This window comes from Trachypithecus francoisi, unplaced genomic scaffold (assembly GCF_009764315.1).
Source record: "Trachypithecus francoisi isolate TF-2019V2 unplaced genomic scaffold, Tfra_2.0 Lachesis_group12, whole genome shotgun sequence".
Classification (NCBI taxonomy): domain Eukaryota; kingdom Metazoa; phylum Chordata; class Mammalia; order Primates; family Cercopithecidae; genus Trachypithecus; species Trachypithecus francoisi.
The window spans coordinates 87,160,891-87,183,763 of record NW_022681457.1 but is presented as its reverse complement, the minus strand read 5'-3'; the positions used below and the strand labels follow the sequence as shown (position 1 = coordinate 87,183,763).

The window sequence follows — 22,873 nt, the reverse complement described above, 5'->3', positions numbered from 1 at the left end:
TCCCACTCCTCCCTTCCAGCAAAGGAGATCAACAGACAAAAAATACAGAATGCTTCTAGGATTTTTTTTTAAGGAATAATCTAAATATAAGAAACTATTTCCTTAAAAATCCTGACATTGGAGTTCTGCTACCAAAGACACAGCCAAAGACATCTAAATAGCCAGAGTTTAAAAATACACACACACACACACACACACACACACAAAAGTGTATTTGAGAACAAGAGTAAAAGCTTTTGCACATCTGACAAGATAGACTTGTTTTACAGTAGACGCCATCCATATTCGGTCCTACTAATATTATCACAATACTGTTTCTTACAAAGGTATAGGCATAAGTCAAGGACTATGACTAACTAGAGTCAAAGGAAAGGTTAGACCCCAAATCTTATCCCTCAGACCAATTCTTAACATAGGACTTAAATCAAACCATTCAGTCTTCTAATGTAGTGGTTCTCAACCCAGATTCTCATCAGAATCCCAGGAACTCTTTTAAAGAAATTCCCAATAACTAGGCTGTACCCTAGTCTCTAGGAGTGGGGTCCAGGCATGAGTATTTTAAAGCTTCTCAGGTGATTCCAATGTGCAGCCAGACCCTGTCTCAAATTCACCACAGCACTAGAGGCAGGTAACAATTACTAGCAAATTCCTCGGCCCATCAAGCCCTCCAAGAAAGGGAGACCTGCTAGGCAACACTGGCTCTCACTGCTGCTATCCTTTCACTCCACTTAAGAATGACATAAGTTATCACTTTTGGTATAATTTTGAGACTTTCCATATGCCATGGTGATTTTTAGAGCAATATTTAATCAGGTGAATACCAGCAAAGACAGAAAATACAGAAAAAGAAATTTCCATAAGGCATGATATGAATAAATAAAATAAGTGAAAAAACAATCTTGGGTTTAAAAGTAAAGCATGAGAATTTGAAGCCTGTGAAATTTTATTTATACAAAAGAATAAAAATAGCTATTTAAAAAGAATTGATTTAAACTTATGTTTTTCCATTTTTCCTGCTCCTTGAACATGAATCTGCTACCAACTCAGAAAGATTTAAGATAGGTAATTACTAAATAAACCCTCTTTACCTCTCCTTGCAAAAAAACAGAGCCAAGTTTCCCATTTCACTTATGATAAACCAGATTATTTTCAGTTATGAATATCAGCAACTGCATGAAAAAGATGATCAGATATGTCAGCAGGAAGGTATGAGCTGTACAAAGGCATTACAAAAAAACCCCAAAGAAAATAAGATAAAAACAACAAGAGAAAAACAAGAACACATAAAACAATATAAGAAAATGCCAGATATTTACAGCCTCCATCTGAAATGTGACTTGTGTTCTACTTTCAGCATAAAACAAAACCAGAGAACATTTCTTGATGGGTATCACAGATGAAGCTGGTGCCAGCCAGTTTGGGGGGAGACATTCATTCTAAGAAGGGAGAAACGCACAGTTAGCAACTTGCTGGGATTATAACATTGTCTTGATCTTCCTGCAGTTCTGTTACTAAAAATGACATAAAGTAAGATCCAATATCTTACAGAAATGACTTGTTTGTCACCACATTTAGAACAAACTACTCAAAGTCACAGGCACTGGGTCTGGGAGAGCAGAGGTGGATGGCCACGAACTCAGGTGAACGATGTTTATCTTTGTGAGGTCAGAGAAGGGAAGCAGGGCTCTACAGCCTGGAAGCTTCTGCACTAACGTGTCTTCTAATAGTCCTAAACAGAGAAAAACAAAAGTCCCAACTTACTCTCAGCAGAATAGTTGTTTGACCCCAAGGGAAAAAAATATCTCATTAACAACTCTGCCAGGGGATTGCTCCATAGCTGAAGATTCTATTTCAGGCTGGGCGTGGTAGCTCACACCTGTCATCTCAGCACTTTGGGAGGCCGAGGTGGGCGGATCACGAGGTCAGGAGTTCGAGACCAGCCTGGCCAGCATAGTGAAACTCCGTCTCTACTAAAAACACAAAATAAGGCCGGGCGCGGTGGCTCAAGCCTGTAATCCCAGCACTTTGGGAGGCCGAGACGGGCGGATCACAAGGTCAGGAGATCGAGACCACCCTGGCTAATACGGTGAAACCCCGTCTCTACTAAAGAATACAAAAAACTAGCCGGGTGACGAGGCGGGCACCTGTAGTCCCAGCTACTTGGGAGGTGGAGGCAGGAGAATGGTGTAAACCCGGGAGGCGGAGCTTGCAGTGAGCTGAGATCCGGCCACTGCACTCCAGCCTGGGCGACAGAGCCAGACTCCGTCTCAAAAAAAAAAAAAAAAAAACACAAAATATTGGCGGGACGTGGTGGTGGGCGCCTGTAATTCCTGCCTTAGGAGGCTGAGGCAGGAGAATCGCTTGAATCTGGAAGGCGGCAGTTGCAGTGAGCCAAGAAAGATCATGCCATTGCACTACAGACTGGACAACAAGAGTGAAACTCTGTCTCCAAAAAAAAAAAAAAGATTATATTTCAGGCCAGGTGTGGTGGCTCAGGCCTGTAATCCCAGCATGACTTAGTGAGGGCCAGGTGGGCAGATCACTTGAGGTCAGGAGCTCAAGACCAGCCTAGGTAACAAATTAAGACCATGTCTCTACAAAAAATATAAAAATCAGCCAGGTGTGGTGGCTCATGCCTGTGGTCCCAGCTACCTGGGAGTCTGAGGTGGGAGGATGGCTTGAGCCTGGGAGGCAGAGGATGCAGTGAGCCGAGATCGCACCATTGCACTCTGGCTTGGGCGACAGAGCCAGACCCTGTCTCACTCACACACACACACACACACACACACACACACACACACACTAAAAAAAAAGATTGTACTCCAAATACAATGTACAATACTTCACATCTGAAAATGGTCTGCCTTCTGAGTCCATAAAGGGATTGAAACATCAATTCTGCTCTTATTAGAGCATCTGAACTCACCAGTCCAAAAAAAAAAAAAAGAGCTAGTATTAACAATTTATTATTTAATTAAAGGGAATTTTTCATCATTAAAAATGTATGTGACCGGCCAGGTGCGGTGGCTCACACATGTAATCCCAGCACTTCAGGAGGCTGAGGTGGGCGGATCACGAGGTCAGGAGTTCGAGACCAGCATGGCCAACATGGTGAAACCTCATCTCTACTGAAATACAAAAATTAGCTGGGCATGGTGGCATACACCTGTAATCCCAGCTACTCAGGAGGCTGAAGCGGGAGAATCACTTGAACCTGGTAGGCAGAGATTGCAGTGAGCCAAGATTGCACCACTGCACTCCAGTCTGAGCGACAGAGCGAGACTCTGTCTCAAAAAAAAAAAAAAAAAAAGTACGTGACCTCTTTCTCTCCTTAAAATACAAAACCACGGGCCAGGCACGCTGGCTCACACCTGTAATCCCAACACTTTGGGAGGCTGGGGTAGGAGGATTGCTTAAGTCCAGGAGTTCCAGACTGGGCATCATGGCGAAACCCCGTATCTACAAAACGTACAAAAATTAGCCAGGCGAGGTGGCATGGACCTGTACTCCCAGCTACTCAGGAGGCCAAGCACAGGAGGTCAAGGTCACAGTGAGCTTTGATGGTGATGATACTGCACTCTAGTCTAGGTGACAGAGCAAGAAACTGTCTCTCAAAAAAAAAAAGTAACACCTAAAAGTTGAAGTATATCCAGATGGATATCCCAGACTTTAAATCAAGAGTTATGACTCCAGGTTGGGAACACTCCATCTCTGAAGACAAATACATTTTTCTAATCATCTACAAAATTGCCAGCCTCTCTGAAGTGGTCTGGCTGATACTTACAGCTCGTGGCTTTTTGTTTAACTTCAGATCAATCCTGTGACAGAAAAGATAAAAGATATTTCCATTTTAATTTATAGGAAATGGGTCCCACAATCAGCTACTGCATAGGGCATAAGCTATAACAAAGACTATTTGGTTATGAAAAATCCACATTCTTCATTAGACTATGTCACATTTAGTTGTTTACCCAGATATTATCAAGCAAGTATTAAAAATTATGAGCACACATTTTTGCCCTAAGGCAAACTTAGATGACTCTAAAAAGAAATGTATACAGCAGCTACAAAAGCCATATAATTTTAAAACAATTCCAGAACTACATGTTAAAGAGGTTGAATTAAGAGGGCATGCTCTATGTTAATGTGTTAGTTCTGTAACTACATCACTGAAAATTACTGAGACACATGGTGATTAACAACAGGAAAGAGACTAGGAATTTGTATTTCTGGACATGAAATGCAAAATAAATTAAATGAATTTCAATTTTTAAATATTTCCAAAGCAAAATATCAAGATCTTAAGCTATTATTCTCCTTATGAAGCAAAGCCAGAAAATCAATTTAAATATGAGTTAAAGGTTATCTATTTTAAAAGAAATTAAAATGCATAAAAGTGAAGTTTACTTAATTTTGCTTAAGTTATTAAATAAAATGTTACCTCCATCACGTTTTTCTGTTTTTAAAAAAAACTTCCCAGCCTAACCTAATATACATACCTACAATTAAACAGATAAACTATGGGTTAGAAAGGTCTCAAAAAGGCATACTGGTGTCTACACACTAAACAACACAGCACAAATACTAATTCAAATCAAACTTACTCAAAGTCATAATCAAACATGCCAGACGGGCTGAGGGGCAGCATTTGAAAGGAAGAAAGCAATAGAAATTAATATACTAATTGAACAAATTAGTCGATTAGCCACCCTAGCAAGAATTGTAGAAACAAAATCAGCTTTAAGAATCTTAAGCAACAAAGTTTCAAACATCAAAGCACCAAAGATTTTGTGGTCAGGAGATTCCCTTCCTTCAATGGATTTCATATCAGAAGACTAGACTATGAAAGAAAAAGTTATTTCATTAGAAAACTACAGACACCTGGAGCCCTTTTATTAGCTGCCAAATTCGGAGTTAGAACTTTTAAAATATTTAATTGTATTGAAAAATATAATTAGGGCATTAGAGAAACAGAGAAAGAAAGGTTTAGTTATATAACGAAAGGCACTTTGAAGACAGTACTAACAACTCAGCATAATATACTTTCACTAAAATAAAAAACTACAACAGAGTCTAAACTTTGAAAAAGGAAAACATTTTACAACTTTTTACTCAAGTTATATGGTTTGTTTGTTTTTGTTGTTGTTGTCATTGTTTTTTGAGATGGAGTCTTGCTCTGTCACCCAGGCTGGAGTGCAGTGACGCAATCTCGGCTCACTGCAAGCTCCGCCTCCCGGGTTCACGCCATTCTCCTGCCTCAGCCTCCCTCAAGTTCTATGTTCTAAACATGTTCAGGGAACACTATGCTCCTTTTCTACAGCGTTCATCCTACAAGCCCAAAGTTGAATGAATAAACTTGAGTGGTAGAACCTTGTTCCAGAAAATGAAGAACAGTATTGCTCTGCCACCTAAGTAGGTGATAGCAATTAACTATCTACATCAGGGCTACAATCGAGAAACACAAAAGTCTGCAGCACCCCCTTTTTTTTAGACAGAGTTTTGCTCTTGTCACCCAGGCTGGAGTGCAAGGGCGCAATCTTGATTCACTGTAACCTCCGCCTTCTGGGTTCAAGTGATTCTGCTGCCTCAGCCTCTCTAGTAGCTGGGATTATAGGCGCCTGCCATCAAGTCCAGCTAATTGTTGTATTTTTAGTAGAGACAGGGTTTCGTCATGTTGGCCAAGCTGGTCTTGAACTCCTGACCTCAGGTGATCCATCTGCCTCGGCCCCCCAAAGTGCTGGGATTACCGGCCTGAGCCAATGCACCCAGCCTGCAGCACCCCTGTTAAAACAAGGGAAAGCTGCCATCCACAAGCACCTGAGTCTCAGGGATCTGGAGGGAGCAGTGCAGAGGAGGAGACCATTTTGTGCCATCATCGCTAGCGGGCCATGGTATGGGCAGGCCTCCAAAGCAAACATTAACCTGGAGCATGACACCTGCTGCTTCGCTGGCTCCAACACCTTCCAGACTAACACAATATGCAAATGGCTACATTTAGGTCCTAAAACAATATGCAAATGGCTACCTTCTCCTCCTAGACAATGTTTACAAGAGTAAAGCTGGAAGAAAGCTTAATGTCAATATCTCTCACAAAATAGTTTCACTTTACACTCCATCCTGGGCAATACAGCAAGACCTTGTTTCAAGAAAAAAAGAATTTCATATTCCTGTAAGAGGGCAAATTCAAAAGTTATTTCCTTTTTCTTAAGTGCCATATTTATTTCCACTTTGCTTTGCTCACCACTAAATAGTGTCTGGCACACAGTAAGTACTGAAACATTTACTGAAATAATTTATTATTGACTCATCTCACTATATGGGGTATGGCACACTGGAGGAGAAACATGTACTATACTGGGTACAAACTTAACAATGTACATAGACACCATGCTCTGTCCCCACCCCAATCTGCCAGCCCTACTGAAATATCAGTCAGCCATGGTAAGGGACTTGGAGCAGACACAATTCCTGACTAAAGATGGCAGGAGTCCGAGAGCCTTAACTGACCACTCATGTGCCATTCAGGCACACTAAATTTTGCTTCCCTAGAAAGGAAGCAAATCAGCTTCACTCTCCTTTCTTGGGGCAGATGAGTGCCTATGGCCAAGGGAGATCAGCCAGATATTAAATCAGGGGGAACAAAAGGACAGCAATAAAAAGCAGGATTCTGCTTTCCAAACAGAAAACACTATTTGCGAAGCAGTAACTAATATCAAAGATCTTTACAACTACCACTATTTTTCTGGAAGGAGATACCTCCTAGGATAGGAAGAAGTATTACTCCTATGGAAATGTGCTAGAAACCTGCAAGAAGAAAGCGAAGTTCAGCACCTCTTTAACTCCTTTTAATCAGTCATCCGCTAATAATGTCATTAATGGAAATGAAGGAAGAACTACCTGAAATAAACAGCTATCTAGAGAGTCTATTAATCAGTAATGGAAAAAAGTACCAGAAACTTTCGAAGAGTTTCCTCCCTGCTCTAGACACTATGAAATAAGAAAATAATCACTACTTTGAAATGACACTGGGCCAGGCACAGTGGCTCACGCCTGTAATCCTAGCACTTTGGGAGGCCACGGCAGGTGGATCACCCGAGGCCAGGAGTTCACGCCAACACAGTGAAATGTGTCTCTACTAAAAATACAAAAATTAGCTGGGCACAGTGGTGCACACCTGTATTCCCAACTATTCAGGAAGCTGAGGCAGGAGAATCGTTTGAACCCAGGAAGCGGAGGTTGCAGTGAGCTGAGATCACGTCACTGCACTCCAGCCTGGGTGACTGAGCAAGACTCCGTCTCAAAAAAAATAAAAATAACAATAAATGACACTGGAGTAAATTTAATAAAAGCAATACAGAGCATGACATTTAATTAACTTGACAATTAAAAACAATTTTTAAGAATGTATTTCTCTGTTATTCGTGATAAGCTAGCACGAGTCTTATTACAGTTGGTCAAATAACCTATAGCCTTTCAAAAATATATAAGAAATAGATATGCAATTTTTGCTATTTCTTACTACAGTTATGCAATTAGGATGGTGACTTCTGGTTTGCAGAAAAATGTTAAGCAGCAGTCCTCGGTCATTATTTGAAGGAAATACTATTTCTGCAGTCTAGAAAACACCATTACCATCAACAAGAAAAACTCTTAAAATAATTGAAGAACCAGCTGATGCCAACCAAGAGGTTCAAATCAGGTAGAGTTAATTCTACGTTATCCCCAGGCACTGTCATATCCATGAAACTAACAAGTTTAATACCTTGGGTGCATGAAGGAATACACTACAGATTTGTAAACCAAATCCAGAAGCAAACTAGAGGACAGGGAATGCCACCCATTCCTTGCATTGCCCCCTTTCACCTGCTCAGCATGCAGTCTTCCAGGAGAAGTAGAACAAAGGTACAGTTTCTAGACTGAGGAATCTTGCCCTGGCTTTGAAACTTCTAGGAGGCATGGAAACAGGTATGTATAGGGTCTCCATTACTCCCGGAAGGCTTGAGGCCAGCAAAACTCCTTACTCGAGAAACTGTACGTTATACTCTTTAGGTCAAGCTGCATAATTTCCAATTATCTGAGTTAACAAACCCCAGCATTATCATACAAACCCCAGGCAGAGTGAAAGCTGAAACCCTCTCTGGGTGATACCTGGCCTCTCTGTCCACTGACGTTCATTCCTATCTCATTACATACTGCAAAAAAAACATGGTGCACCAAAGTTACACGTTACCTATGAAGACACTCTCATATTTTACAGGCTTTATACTGTTCCTCCAGCATCTGAAGTCAGCATATTGCTGAGAAATACAGAAACAGAAAAATCACAATAAAAAAAAAAAAAAAACTTGTATTTAAAGAGAAAAAAAGGCATGTCAAGTCAGTTCTCTTCATCCACAAAGAAACAAGAGTAGGCAAAGATCAGGATTACCAGCAGAAGACTTTAGCCCACTTTACAGCTTCCCAAAAAGTACTAGTGGCATTTTTCAAATACTATTACACAGATTCCATTTTTACGTCTTTTTCTCTTCTAAAATTATTCCATATTCACCACATGAAACAAGGTTTTTATGGAATAAAACTATTCTACACTAGAAACAGTGAGAAGGATGCCCAGGAGTCTTCCTTGAGCATTACTCTAATGCCCACCAATTCCTCCCTTTGAGCAAATTAGCCCATTCACTCGGACCTAAGGACTTTCTTGCCATCAGCAACAGAAAGTGTCTGCAACAATCCTAAAGAGTTTTTATTCTAGGCAATTCCCTTCACAGCAATGGTCATGGGAGCTGCGGGGGGTGGGATTCCTGCCACTGACCTGTGCCGGTTTTTATTCTTTCGCTTTTTATGGCTGCTGTGGTGACTCCCTGAGGAAGTAGAGGAAGCAGCCTTCTGAGGTTTCACTCCCTGCACAGATCCATCCAGATCCTCAGGGTCCTCCTGGCTGGGCTCGTTTTCCTGATTGTGGAAGTCTGGAGAAGTGTCACTTTCTGTCCCACTTCCTGGCTCCCCTGGAGGAAATAAAACACAAGTTTCCAAATGCATCATCAGTACTCCTCAGGCAATCTGTCCATCAACATGAACACTAATAGGAAAAAACCATTCCCCATCCTCTAATTGACAGAGAAGATAAATGTTGACAGAGAAGATACACACAAAGGATCAAAGTTACCAGAGGTCCTGAAAAAGCATGTAATCTGAAACAATGTAACCAGAGACAACAGCTCTAAGGGCAGTTGGGAGACAGGAACATAGAGCCAGGATAACCTCACTGCATAAAGGTTATTTAACCACAGAATACATTAATGGGATTAATAATTATACATAAAGCATCAGAAGGACTCCAGGGGAGTGAGGGATGATCTTGGAAAAAGTGCCTATAGCTGGCCCTGGTTTCTTCCCCAAACCATATGGGCATCCTTTTTATCAAAAAAAAAAAAAAAAAAAAAAAGGCCAAAGAGACAGAAGACAGCCCATTCCTGAATTACTCTCAGTTTTCCATTTTGTTTTTGTTTGTTTAACCTTTAAGCTCTGTTGAACTTGAACCTGATAAGTCTTTTTTTTTTTTTTTTTTTTTTTTGAGATAGGGTCTCACTCTGTCACCTAGGCTGCAGTGCAGTGGCAGAATCTCCATTCACAGTAGCCTTTACTTCCTGGGCTCAGGTGATCTTTACACCTCAGCCTCCCACGTAGCTGGGACTGCAGGTGCCCATAAGCATAAGCCCAGCTAATTTTTATATTTTTTGCAGAGATGGGTTTTCATCATGTTGCCCAGGCTGGTCTTGCACTCCTGGGCTCAAGAGATCCACCTTCCAAAGTGCTGAGATTACAGGCATGAGCCACTACACCCAGCCCTGGTAAGCTTTATTTTATTTTATTGTATTTTGAGACAAGGTCTCACTCTGTCACCCAGGCCAGAGTGCACTGGTATGAACTGGTGTGATCACAGCTCATGGCGGCCTCAAACTGCTGGGTTCAAATTATCCTCCCATTTCAGCCTCCCCAGTAGCTGGAACTACCGGCACATGCCACCACACTTGGAGAATTTTATTTGTTTTAAGATGGGGTCTCACTATGTTGCCCAGGCTGGTCTCGAACTCCTGGGCTCAAGCAATCCTCCTGCTTCAACCTCCCAAACTGCTGAGATTACAGGCATGAGCCACGCACTCTGCCAAGAATATTTTTAAAATGCAGTAATATTCAGCTGACACATGTTCTCAATTTTAAAACATCACTATAGATTATATTAAATAAATAAAAGCAAGCTCAATAACAACTTGTATAAATATATATATATTTATAGATCAGGCACAGTATCTCATGCCTGTAATCCCAGTGCCCTGGGAGGCTGAAGCAGGAGGATGGCTTGAGGCCAAGTGTTCAAGACCAGCTTGGACAACACAGCCAGACCCTCATCTCTATAAAAACAAAAATTAAAAATTAGCCAGAAATGGTGGCACATATCTGTAGTCTCAGCTATTCAGGAGGCTGAGGTGCCCATGAGTTTGAGCCTGCAGTGAGCTACAATCTTACCACTGCAATGCACTCTAGCCTGGGCAACAGAGCAAGACTCTGTCTCTTAAAAAAATAAAAATAAAAATGCTGCATGCAGTGGCTCATGCCTGTAATCCCAGCACTTTGGGAGGCCAAGGTGGATGGATCACCTGAGGTCAGGAGCTCAAGACCAGCCTGGTCAGCATAGCAAAACCCCATCTCTACTAACACAAAAATTAACCAGGTGTTGTGGCAGGCACCTGTAGTCCCAGCTATTCAGGACTCTGAGGCAGGGAGAATTGCTTGAACCCGGGAAGTGGAGATTGCATGAGCCGAGATTGTGCCACTGCAATGTTGCTCTGGGCAACAGAGCAAGACTCCATCTCAAAAAAAAAAAAAAAAAAAAAGAATATAGTTATCGGTATGGTTTGGCTCTGTGTCCCCACCTAAATCTCATCTTAAATTCTAATCCCCACATGTTGAGGGAGAGACCTGGTGGGAGGTGACTGGATCATGGGTTGGTTTTCCCCATGCTATTTCTGTGATATGTGAGGGAGTTCTCACAAGAACTGATGATTTTAAAAATGTTTAGAAGCTCCTCCTTCATGTGCATTCTCTCTCCTACTGCCTTGTGAAGAAGGTGCTTGCTTCCCCTTTACCTTCCACCATGATGGTAAGTTTCCTGAGGCCTCCCCAGCCATGTAGAACTGTGGGTCAATTAAACATCTTTCCTTTATAAATTACTCAGTCTCAGCTATTTCTTTAGAGCAGTGTGAAAACAGACTAATACAGTTATATTTGTATTTCATTTATATATATATACTTGTTTTTCCTGAAAGGAATTTCTTTAAACTCTTAATAGGTGAGGATGAGTGAGGGAAGACTTTCACTTTACTCAACTGTTGAAGGATCCTAAATATATACATTACCTGGCCGAGCACAGTGGCTCATGTCTGTAATCCCAGCACTCTGGAAGACCGAGGCAGCTGGATCACCTGAGGTCAGGAGTTCAAAACCAGCCTGGCCAACATGGTGAAACCCCCCCTCTACTAAAAATACAAAAAATTAGCCAGGCGTGGTGGTGGGCACCTATAATCCCAGCTACTCGGGAGGCTGAGACAGGAGAATCACTTGAACCCGGGAGGTGGAGGTTGCAGTGAGCCGAGATGGCGCCATTGCACTCCAGCCTGGGCAACAAAAGCAAGACTCCGTCTCAAAAAACAAAAAACAAAAAAAAAAAATGTGTGTGTGTGTATATATATATATACACACACACACACACACACACACATATATACACACACATTATCAATTTCTAAAACTTGCCAAAAAAGGTCATGTGGTAGCAGAACCAAGGGACCAGTTTTCTTTTTTTTGAGACAGAGTCTCGCTGTGTTGCACCCAGGCTGGAGTGCAGTGGCGCGATCTCAGCTCACTGCCATCTCCACCTTCCCAGTTCAAATGGTTCCCCTGCCTCAGCCTTCCGAGTAGCTGGGATTACAGGAACCCACCACCATGCCCAGCTCATTTTTATCTTTTTAGCAAAGACGAGGTTTTGCCATGTTGGCCAGGCTGGTCTCAAACTCCTGACTTCAGGTGATCTGCCCGCCTCAGGCTCCCAAAGTTTTGGGATTATAGGTGTGAGCCACCACATCTGGCCCAGTTTTCTTCTTCCTATGGTCTTTACATTATAATCTGCTAGGAAGAGATTTTAAATTGAGTAGCATATGGGTACAAGAAGTAAAGGAAACAGTTGCAGAAAAGCAGGAGAGAGAAATAGCCAAATCTCAGAAATCATGAAACCCTATTTTTGAACACATTTTAGGAAAACAACAGAAAAGGAAACTCTAGAGCAAGCTTGTCCCACCAAGGACCATGGGCCACATGCAGCCCAGGACAGCTTTGAATGTCGCCCAACACAAATTTGTAAACTTTCTTAAAACATTATGAGATTTTGTGATTTTTTGTTTTTAGCTCATCAGCTATAGTAAACGTTAGTATATTTTATGTGTGGCCCTAGACAATTCTTCCAATGTGGCCCAGAGAAACGAAAAGACTGGACATCCCTGCCTAGAGCTATGAAGCTATTATACAAAAAGCATACTGACCAATTCTGCCCTTCTGATGTTCAAGAAAACTGATTTCACACTAAAAAAACAACATGCTACACAAAGCTGCAGTAATCAACACTGTGTGGTACTGGCATAAACATATAAATCAAGGGACTAGAATTCAGAGTCCCAGGATGAACCCTTATATTTACAGTCAAATGATTTTCAACAAGGATGACAAGACGATTCAATGAAGAGACAAAAGTCTTTTCAACAAATGGTGCTGGAACAACCAGATATTCACATGCAAAAGAATAAAGTTGTACCCCCATCTCACACCATACAAAAAAATTAACTCAAAACGGATCACAGACACCAATTAAGAGCTAAAACTAAAAATCTCCGATGCCAGGACGGGCGCAGTGGCTTACGCCTGTAATCCTAGCACCTTGGGAGGCCGAGGCGGGAGGATCACGAGGTCAGGAGTTCAAGACCAGCCTGGCCAACACAGTGAAACCTCTTCTCTCCTAAAAATAGGAGAGAACAAAAATTAGCTGGGCATGGTGGCACATGCCTGTCATCCCAGTTATTCGAGAGGCTGAGGCAAGAGAATCGCTTGAACCCAGGAGGTGGAGGTTGTGGTGAGCTGAGATCACGCCATTGCACTCCAGCCTGGGATTGAGCAAGACTCCATCTCAAAAAAAAAAAAAAAAAAATTTAGATGCCACTGGGTTAGGCAATGGTTTCTCAGATATGACCACAAAAGCAAATGTAACAAAAAAAAATACATAAATTGGACTTTTTTTTTTTAATTTTTATTGAGATAGGTTCTTACTGTCACCCAGGCTAGAGTGCAGTGCAGTGGCACAGTCACTGCAGCCTTGACCTCCTGGTCCTTCTCCCTCAGCTTCCCGAGTCATTGAGACTACAGGTGTGTAACATCACATCCAGCTAATTTTGTTTTGTTTTGTTTTTGGTAGAGATAGAGTCACACTATGTTCCCTAGTTTGATCTTGAACTCCTGAGCTCAAGAGATCCTCTCACCTCGGCCTCCCAAAGTGCTGGGATTGTAAGTGTGAGCCACCTCGTCAGCTTTTTTAGGTTTTTGTTTTGTTTTGTTTTGTTTTGACAAGGTCTTGGTCTGTCACTCAGACTGGAGTGTCATGGCTCACTACAGCCTCAAACTCCTGGGTTCAAGCAATCCTCCCCCCTCAGCCTCTTGAGTAGCTGGGACTACCGGCTTCCCAAAGGTATGAGCCAGCCACTGTGCTCAGCCAAAAATCTTTAGTACATAAGTGTTTGTCTTAGTCAAGCTTCTGAAAGCAGTAACTTTTGAGTATTTCCTGACAAGTACCTGAGTGCAGCTATTCTTGCAGGCAGACAGGTAAACAGCCATATACTGAATGATCAGCTAAGCCAGGGCAGGATTATAGGCTCTTGTGAAAACTAAGTCAGGGCCGGGCCTGGTGGCTCACGCCTGTAATCCCAGCACTTTGGGAGGCCAAGGCAGGTGGATCACCTGAGGTCAGGAGTTCAAGATCAGCCTGGTCAACATGGTGAGACCACATCTCTACTAATAATACAAAAATTAGATGGGCATGGTGATGCACACCTGTAATCCCAGCTATTCGGGAGGCTGAGGCAGGAGAATTGCTTGAACCTGGGAGGTGGAGGAGGCAGTGAGCCAAGATCACATCATTGCACTCCAGCGTGGGTGACAAGAGCAAAACTCTGTCTCCAAAAAAAAAAAAAAAAGAAAACTAAGATATCACTCCATCTCAACTCATAGGAGTGAGGTCCAGGGTGTCCCTTAACCAGTTTTGTTCCTCTACAAAAAATGTAATATAGCTCTACATTCTAGAGTAGCATTAATTAAAAAGAAGTAAGATTTAGTGGAGAGTCATAGTAAAAGAAAAATCGGCTGGGCACGGTGGCTCAAGCCTGTAATCCCAGCACTTTGGGAGGCCGAGACGGGCGGATCACGAGGTCAGGAGATCGAGACCATCCTGGCTAACACGGTGAAACTCCGTCTCTACTAAAAAATACAAAAAAAAACTAGCCGGGCGAGGTGGCGGGCGCCTGTAGTCCCAGCTAATGCAGTCCCAGCTACTCGGGAGGCTGAGGCAGGAGAATGGCGTAAACCCGGGAGACGGAGCTTGCAGTGAGCTGAGAACCGGCCACTGCACTCCAGCCCGGGCGACAGAGCGAGACTCCGTCTCAAAAAAAAAAAAAAAAGAAAAGAAAAATCAAAAGGACTTGGTATAATTGATAAGGCTGGCAGAAAGGAGTCAAAGACATCTACAGAGTATTATCACAAAAAATCTGTGAAGACAAATTCTGAAGGAAACAGAACAATTCTGTTTTAGATCAAATGTTTGAGTGAGTATGAGTGGAAATGTCTAGAAGGAAATGCAGGATTCAGGCCAGGCAGAGTGGCTCACACCTGTAATCCCAGCACTTTGGGAGGCCCCCAGGAAGCGGAGGTTGCAGTGAGTCAAGATCATGCCACTCGTGCCACTGCACTCCAGCCTGGGCAACAGAGCGAGACTCTGTTTCAAAAAAAAAAAAAAAAAAGGAAATACAGGAGTAAAGCCAGGAAAGAGGTTAAGGGCATAGCAACAAATTTAGAAATCTGTACATAGAGATAATAATTAAATAATTCTAATTCCCAAACTACTAAAATCCCTTTTCCTCATATTATTGCACCAATGCAAAAAGAACTAGATCCAACAACGAGATATACCTTCTGAAAGAAGTACACAGTAATACCGAGAACAGGTCATATTTCAAGGTGATGAAATACAGAGACAGAACATCCAGAACAGTTACACTGAGTCTGACTCAGAAAGATAAATGCACAAATCTATAACCCATCACTGGAAATTAGACTGTATGGTTTATGTATAAAAAATAAGATATAATTCATTTACAAAGTAAATAGCACTATTTTCCATTTTATATTTAAGAATGTACAGGTACATTCTATTTATGGGATGAGCATTTATTTAATTAATTAATTTATTTTTTGACATGGTCTCACTTTGTCACCCAGGCTAGAGCAGTGACATGATCATGGCTCACTGCAGCCTCAACTTCCTGGGCTAAAGCAATCCTCTTACCTCAGCCTCTCTAATAGCTGGGACTACAGGCACATGCCACCAAGCCTGGCTAGTTTTTTAATTTTTTGTAGAGAGAGTCTTGCTTTGTTGACTAGGCTGGTCTTGAACTTGTGGGCTCAAGCAATCCTCCCATCTCTCCATTCCAAACTGCTGGGATTACAGGTGTGAGCCACTGCACCAGGCCAAGATGAACATTTTCTAAGAATTATTAAATTGGGTACATGGAGATTTATAAGACATATTTGAAATTTTCCATAAAAGTTATTGTTTTAACTTTAATTCCCTAGGAATTTATAAGATTTATCAGGAATGAAAATATATCTTTGCCCCTTTGAGATGCTAAAGCCAATCTTCATGCGACAGAAGAGGCAAGAAGAGTAACTTCTTCCTCAAACGGAAAAAATATGATTGCTCACACATGGTGGCTCATGCCTGTACTCCATTTTGGGAGGCTGAAGTGGGAGAATTATTTGATGCCAGGAATTATAGACTAGCCTGGGCAACATAGTGAGACCCTATCTCTTTAAAAAATTTAAAAATTAGCCAGGTGTGGTGGCGGATGCCTGTGGTCCTAGCTACTTGGGAAGCCAAGGCAGGAGGATTGCTTGAGCCTAGGAGTTCGAGGTTGCAGTGAACTATGATCATGCCACTGTACTCCAGCTTGCGCTATAGAGTGAGACCTTGTCTGGGTGGGGGAGTGGAGAAAAACATGATTAAGGATACCCTAAAAGTTTTTAAACTTCTAGGGGGAAGAGGGAAGAGCATACGAAATGCAGTTCTCAGATACATAATTGGATGAATTAAATATAAGGGCGATGGTAGCTTAAAAATAAACTAATGAGAAACATAAAAACATAAACTTACTCTTTTCAATGAGCTGGTCTTGAACTCCTGCCAATGCACTTACTGCCTAAAAGAAAAGCCACCAGTTACTAGAAAAGTGACCACAGACCTCAGAAGAGCACTCCCAGAGGAAGGGAAAGAGAAAACACATTCCCCAACAACAGGCCAAGAAAGATTACCCCACCACCACTACTTACAGCTGCTGAGGTAACTGAGGATTTACTGAAGAGCCTCTCAGCTTCCTTAAACTTCCGGTTCCTTCGATCATTTTTGCTATTGGAGTTTCTAAAACACACAGAAGAAACTCATCATGAGCACCAAGCTATGTCTATGGCTCAAGCTGGGGATGCCCCAGGACTCATGTTCACTACAGAAAGCCTCCATATCACTTAGATTGGCCCAAATGACCTTTATGCTGAACATAGAAAGCAATGTTTTCCAATATATGGTACATGGCCCACTGTGGGACATGAGATTTAGCTGCTTCACATGTTTTTTAAATTAATTAATTAATTTATTTATTTATTGAGAAGGAGTCTTGCGCTGTTACCCACACTGGAATGCAATGGCAGAATCCCAGCTCATTGCAACCTCTGTCTCCCGGGTTGAAGCGATTCTCCTGCCTCAGCCTCCCAAGTAGCCAGGATTACAGATGCCTGCCACCATGCCTGGCAAGTTTTTGTATTTTCAGTAGAAACGGGGTTTTGCCACATTGGCCAGGCTGGTCTCGAACCCCTGACCTCAGGTGATTCACCCACATCAGCCTCCTAAAATGCTGGGATTACAGGCATGAACCACCACGCCCAGTCTATTTTTTTTTTTTTTTTTGAGATGGAGTCTCACCCTGTCACCCAGGCTGCAGTACAATGGGCAATCTCGGCTCATGACAACCTCCGCCTCCCAGGTTCAAGCAATTCTCCTGCCTCAGCCTCCAGAGTAGTCTGGGATTACAGGCACGCACCACCACTTCCAGCTAATTTTTTCTTTTGTATCTTTAGCAGAGACAGAATTTCACCAAGTTGGCCAGGCTGGTCTTGAACTCCTGACCTCATGATCTGCCCACCTCAGCCTACCAAAGTGCTGGGATTACAGGCGTAAGCCACCGCACCTAGCCATTTTTTTTTTTTTTGAGAGCGTCTCACTCTGTCTCCCAGACTGGAGTGCAGTGGCGCGATCCTGGGTCACTGCAATCTCCACCTTCTGGGTTCAAGTGATTCTCCTGCCTCAGCCTCTGAAGTAGCTGGGACTACAGGTGTACCCCACCATGCCTAATTTTTGTATTTTTAGTAGAGACAGGATTTCACCATGTTGGCCAGGCTGGTCTCAAACTCCAGACCTCAAGTGATACACCCACCTTGGTCTTCCAAAGTGCTGGGATTACAGGTGTGAGCCACTGTGCCTGGCCACATTTTCATTTTAATATGTATCTATTTTACCTTATTTATTTATTTATATATTTTTTTGAGATGGAGTTTCGCTCTTGTTGCCCAGGCTGGACTGTAATGATGCAAGCTCGGCTCACTGCAACCTCCGCCTCCCGGGTTCAAGTGACTCTCCTGCCTCAGCCTCCCGAGTAGCTGGGATTACAGGCATGCACCACCACGCCTGGCTAATTTTGTATTTTTAGTAGAGACAGAGTTTCTCCATGTTGGTCAGGCTGGTCTTGAACTCCCAACCTCAGGTGATCCACCCGCCTCGGCCTCCCAAAGTGCTGGGATTACAGGTGTGAGCCACTGTGCCGGCCAATATGTATTTATTTTAATGCTTATTATTTAAAAAGTCAAGAACAGATTAGTGATATGAAGTGTCTCTTAAATAAACTTAATTCTCAAATTTAAAGAAAGAACCAGGGTTCCTTAGAGGAATGGCTGATACCAGGTCTGGGACAAAAAATGCACAAGGTAAGTATGGGACATCTTTTAGGCCAGAAAGCAATGGAGTGCTCCAAAAATAATAGGGTCATGTCGAAACGGCAAACAAGCCAGCTTGAGGAGGCTCCCTCTGACCACAGTTGGGACCAATGTGGAAGAATGAAAGAAAGAGAAGTCAAAAAAGGAAGACTCTTTCTCAGAATGCCAGTAATAAAGGGAATAATAAAATTAGAGAATCACCATTTTACAACTTCCAGTGTACTAATGGATTCAGGTAAGAATCAACGGTGTATACTAAACAAAATACTGAATACAAATTTAGAGGGAGCAGTATTTTCATAACGTCTCAAAGCATAACATCCAAAATTACTTGTTAATCACAATGGGAAAAAATGAACTTTTATAGCAGATAAATCATATGGTCAAACTTAACAGCACCAAATAATAAGTCAATGTGACATTACGTGCCTCCTGATAAACGAGAGATAGATAACAAAAGATACACCAATTGCCTATGTAACATTTTTGCAAAAATGTTTAAAGGATCTTTCAGGATCCTTTTAATTAGTCATGAGTTTTGCCCTCAAAAAATCTCAGGAAACTGCGATATTCTACAAGGCAATGTCATGAATATCACCACAACCACCACGAAAAGGGTGACTCTCTTCAATCTTAAGACATAACAGCAAATGCCATGCATGAATGCTTACTGAATCCTGGATCAAAACAAATCAGCAAAGAATTTTTGGGGACAATTGAGGAAATTTTAATAAAGACTGTATTATATACTATTAATGTAGTATTGATTTTCTAGGTATAATAACTGGTTAGGTAGGAGAAATGTCCTTATACTCAGGAGGTAATTACTGACACATTTAGGTGCAAAGTGTCAGTATATCTGCATCTAACTTTCAAACCACTAAGTAGGAAAAAAAGGTAGGGGGATAGGGAGATATAACTACAAAGGAGTGGCATGAGGAAGATCTTTGTAGTAATGGAATAGTTCATGAAGTAACTTGATTGTGGTCACATGAATCTACACACAAGATAGTGACACAGAACTACAGATACACATTGTACCAATGTCCATTTCCTGGCTTTGATACTGTATTAGAGTTACATAAAACACACCTATTGGGGAAAACCAGATGAAGAGTACAAGAGATCATTCTGCCAACTCCCTATGAATCTATAATTATTTCACAATTTAAAAATGTGAAATGTAAATATAGGTGTGTGCTTATATTAATATATATTATAGAGAGTAAGAGAAAGCAAATGTCACAACACATCATTTTTCTATAACTTGAAGATAATCCAAAAGTTTAGAAATTTGTTTAAAATATTACTAAGCAAGCAGTGGTACAGCTGGCACACAGGTATGGCAAAAATTGTGAGGGTCAGTTGGGCGTGGTGGCTCACGCCTTTAATTCCAACACTTTGAGAACCTGAGGCAGGAGGATTGCTTGAAACCAGGAGTTTCAGGCCTGCCTGGGCAACAAAGTGAGACTCCACTTCTACAAAAAAAAAAAATGTTTTTAATTAGTCAGGTGCAGTATTGTGTGCCCATAGTCCCAGCTAATTGGGAGGCTGAGGTGGGAGGATCATTTCAGCCCGGGAGTTAGAGGCTGCAGTGAACAAGATGGTGCTAACTGCACTCCAGCTTGGACAACAGCATGAGACCCTGTCTCTTAGGAAAAAGAAAAGTGGCCAGGCATGGTGGCTCACACCTATAATCCCAGCACTTTGGGAGGCCAAGGCAGCAGATCACCTGAGGTCAGGAGTTCAAGACCAGCTGGGCCAACATGGAGAAATCTCGTCTCTACTAAAAATAAAAAAATTAGCCAGGCATGGTGGCATGCGCCTGTAATCCCAGCTACTCAGGAGGAAAAAGAAAAAAAGAAAAGAAAAATACTGTGAGGGTAGAACTCATGACTGATTAAAATGTGTAAAAAATTTAATAGAGTGATGTTGTATAAAGATATTGTCATATGCTGTATTTAAGCCTCACACAACCCTGTGCCATAGGCCCAACTTTTGCTATTTTACAGATGTGAGCTTTGTCTAAGATTATTCAGTGAGGCAGTGCCTCAGCCAGAGTCCAAGAGTTCAAGTCCAGACCACACCACCACCTTATTATTGCCTCTAGCAAACTTGCTACTAAGAGCATACAGTCCTACAAACACACACAATAGGAACACTACAGGCTTTCGACACTCACTTTTGGTTGGTCAGATACCGATCCCAGCCACGAATAATATTGCCATACATCTGAGTGTCTTCCAGGTAGCTTCCCTCAAAAGCATAGATCTGTCGCTCCAAGTTTGCCAGTGTTTCCTGAGAGATGAAAAACAAGGACATGAATAATGCCTTTTAAATGCAAACACTTAAGTCTGACCAAAATGAAATCCTGATATTAGATTTGTAAACGCAAGCTTGTCCACAGTAAATCACCCTGTGGAGAGATGGATGATATGGGGAGAAACAGCCGTTTAGGACTAAGACAGTCTAGACCCTTGGGTGTGATGGACCCCTGAATGTATAAAGCATGTCCCCAGAAAAATACACACACACGTGAAATTTTGCATATACTTTAGAGGATTCAAGGAAACCAGGAGTCAAGAACCCAGGCTAACGCAGAACGTGGGCGATGTCCACTCCCACGCACAAAAGGTATCGCTACCAGGAGAGGTAAGGGTGAGCAGTCTTTCAGCGTCAACTCGCTCCCCTCCCCGCAGGCTCAGAGAGGCCGCCGGCACCGGGTTGCCAGTTGCTATGGAAACCTGGAAGGGCAGCTTCAGGTGAGAGGGGCCTCCCGGGTGCCCAAGCCGAGACGCGGGGGCAGGAAGAGCTTAGCCACCAGGGTGCATTGGGCCTTGGGTGTCTGTCACAATTCCGAATTCTCCAGAATGTGTTCTTCTCCCTCGCCTGTCACCTTCTAGACATTCCCAAACACATCACAACCCTGTCTATCAAAAGCCTCCATTCAACGGATCTACTCCTAGTACCAAAAAGAACACGCTCCCCACCATCCTCCAAAGTCCAGACGGGGTGACTCGGTCCCCCTCCCATACTAGCCTCCTTCCCCACCCCCACCCTGCAAAGATCACGGACTCGCCCGCCTCGCCCACCCCCGCGGCTCATGGACGCTCGCCCTTCCTAGCGCCCTCTCCCCGAGTCCCGAGCCCCGGCACCGTCCTCCCTCCACGCCCACTCCTGCGGCTGCCGCTGCCCCTCCCCCTCCCGCGCTCCCAGCTCCCTCCTAGCTCCAGATTCCCAGAGCCGGGAAGCTGAACCGCCGGCGGGCCGCAGAATGCGCACCCGGCCTCAGGCCGCCGAGCACCCAGCCCGCCGCGCCGCGCCCCCGGAGTAACGAACGGCCTGGCGCGGCCGGGCTTGGGGCCTGGAGGCGGGGCGGGCGCGGAGCCCCATGCCGGGCAACCCCGGTCCTAGCCCCTCACCGCCAGCTCCTGCTTCCGCTTCACGAGCTCCGCCAGCTCCCGCCGGGTGTCCGGGATCTGCGGCGGCGCCGCCTTGTTGTGCATCGCCATGTTGGGCTGAGGCGGGCGGCGGCGGCGCGAGGTTGGGGGCGGTCCCAGCGCCGCCAGGGGGCGCCCCCACACTGCGCCTGCGCGCGCGGCTTCCGGAGGCGCGTGCAGCGCCGCGCAGGGCTGCGCTGGGGCCGGGACTCTGGAAGATCCTTCTCGGAGAGCTCCAGAGATGCTCTGCCCTTTATGCCGTTTCCTGCCCCTCGGCTGGCCGCCGGCTTTACAGACGCCACAAATCGACCGTGTCCAAAGCCTAGCTCGTCCTCAGGCCTCCGAGTCTCCTGTGCGTCCCGCCTCAGTCCACTTCAGTGAATGACTTTCACTATCCACCGAATTGCCTGCGTCAGAAACCCGGTTTTCCTCACTCTGCACCCAGAGTAAAACGCGATCCCAGGTCAAGCCCTGTGGATTCTACTCCGGAAGAGCTCGCGAATCCATTTGCTTGTGCCTGCGCCTTTTGCCACCTTCCTAGTTCATTCAGGCCCTCCCTGTTTGGGGCTACATTATTCCAACAGCTGCTTTATTTCCACCTTTAGCCCCATTAAATCCACTATCCACAGTGGTGCCGGGATCTTCCAGAAACAAATGTTATCACTCCCCTGTTTAAAGCCTTTCAGTGGCTTCCCATTTTCCCATTGCCCTTTGGAGAAACAAGTATGTGTAGTGGTTAAGGGCACAAAACTGGAGAGAGAACTACCTTGTTCAAAATCCTATCGCTACATCGATAAAGTGTGCCCCTTTGGGTAAATAACCAAATCTCAACTCCCTCATCTGTAAAATGAAAGCAGTAATAGAATCTACTTAATACAGTTGCTGTGAGGAGTAAATCAGCTAATGTGTGTAAGGGGTTTGGCAGGTGCCAATGACTGTGCAAGTACGAATTCGCTTTTATCGTTAAGTCCAAGGTGTAAACGTTGTTTTCACTTGGCCCCTGTTGATTTCTCCCTCCTCAG

The 22,873-nt window shown here is 43.5% G+C and overlaps 1 protein-coding gene across 4 annotated transcripts; it reads right to left on the bottom strand.

Annotated features, from left to right (window-relative positions):
* Positions 1-787: 787 nt before the first annotated feature.
* Positions 788-22,225, bottom strand: MEAF6 (MYST/Esa1 associated factor 6). 4 transcript variants are annotated; one of them, XR_004440938.1, is made up of 9 exons: positions 21,834-22,225; positions 20,594-20,709; positions 16,699-16,786; positions 16,523-16,568; positions 8,813-9,005; positions 4,605-4,634; positions 4,442-4,499; positions 3,785-3,818; positions 788-1,729 (listed from the first exon to the last, which is right to left on the bottom strand). XR_004440938.1 is itself a non-coding variant. In XM_033227075.1 (8 exons), the coding sequence occupies exons 1-8, from the start codon at positions 21,921-21,923 to the stop codon at positions 1,721-1,723; spliced, it is 606 nt and encodes a 201-aa protein (XP_033082966.1). In that variant the 5' UTR covers positions 21,924-22,225; the 3' UTR covers positions 788-1,720. The 4 variants fall into 4 exon arrangements, 2 of the variants coding, with proteins under 2 accessions (XP_033082966.1, XP_033082967.1); XR_004440939.1 differs by lacking the exon at positions 4,605-4,634; XM_033227075.1 differs by lacking the exon at positions 4,442-4,499.
* Positions 22,226-22,873: the final 648 nt, after the last annotated feature.

What these genes read in the sequence shown, in the direction of transcription:
- MEAF6 (XM_033227075.1), bottom strand. Translation starts at nt 21,923, where the DNA reads ATGGCGATGCACAACAAGGCGGCGCCGCCGCAGATCCCGGACACCCGG. An exon ending in CCTCAGTTACCTCAGCAGCT is followed by an intron (nt 16,569 to 16,698) that starts GTAAGTAGTGGT and finishes CTTTTCTTTTAG; the next exon opens with GCAGTAAGTGCATTGGCAGG. An exon ending in AGACCAGCTCATTGAAAAGA is followed by an intron (nt 9,006 to 16,522) that starts GTAAGTTTATGT and finishes TATTTCCTCCAG; the next exon opens with GGGAGCCAGGAAGTGGGACA.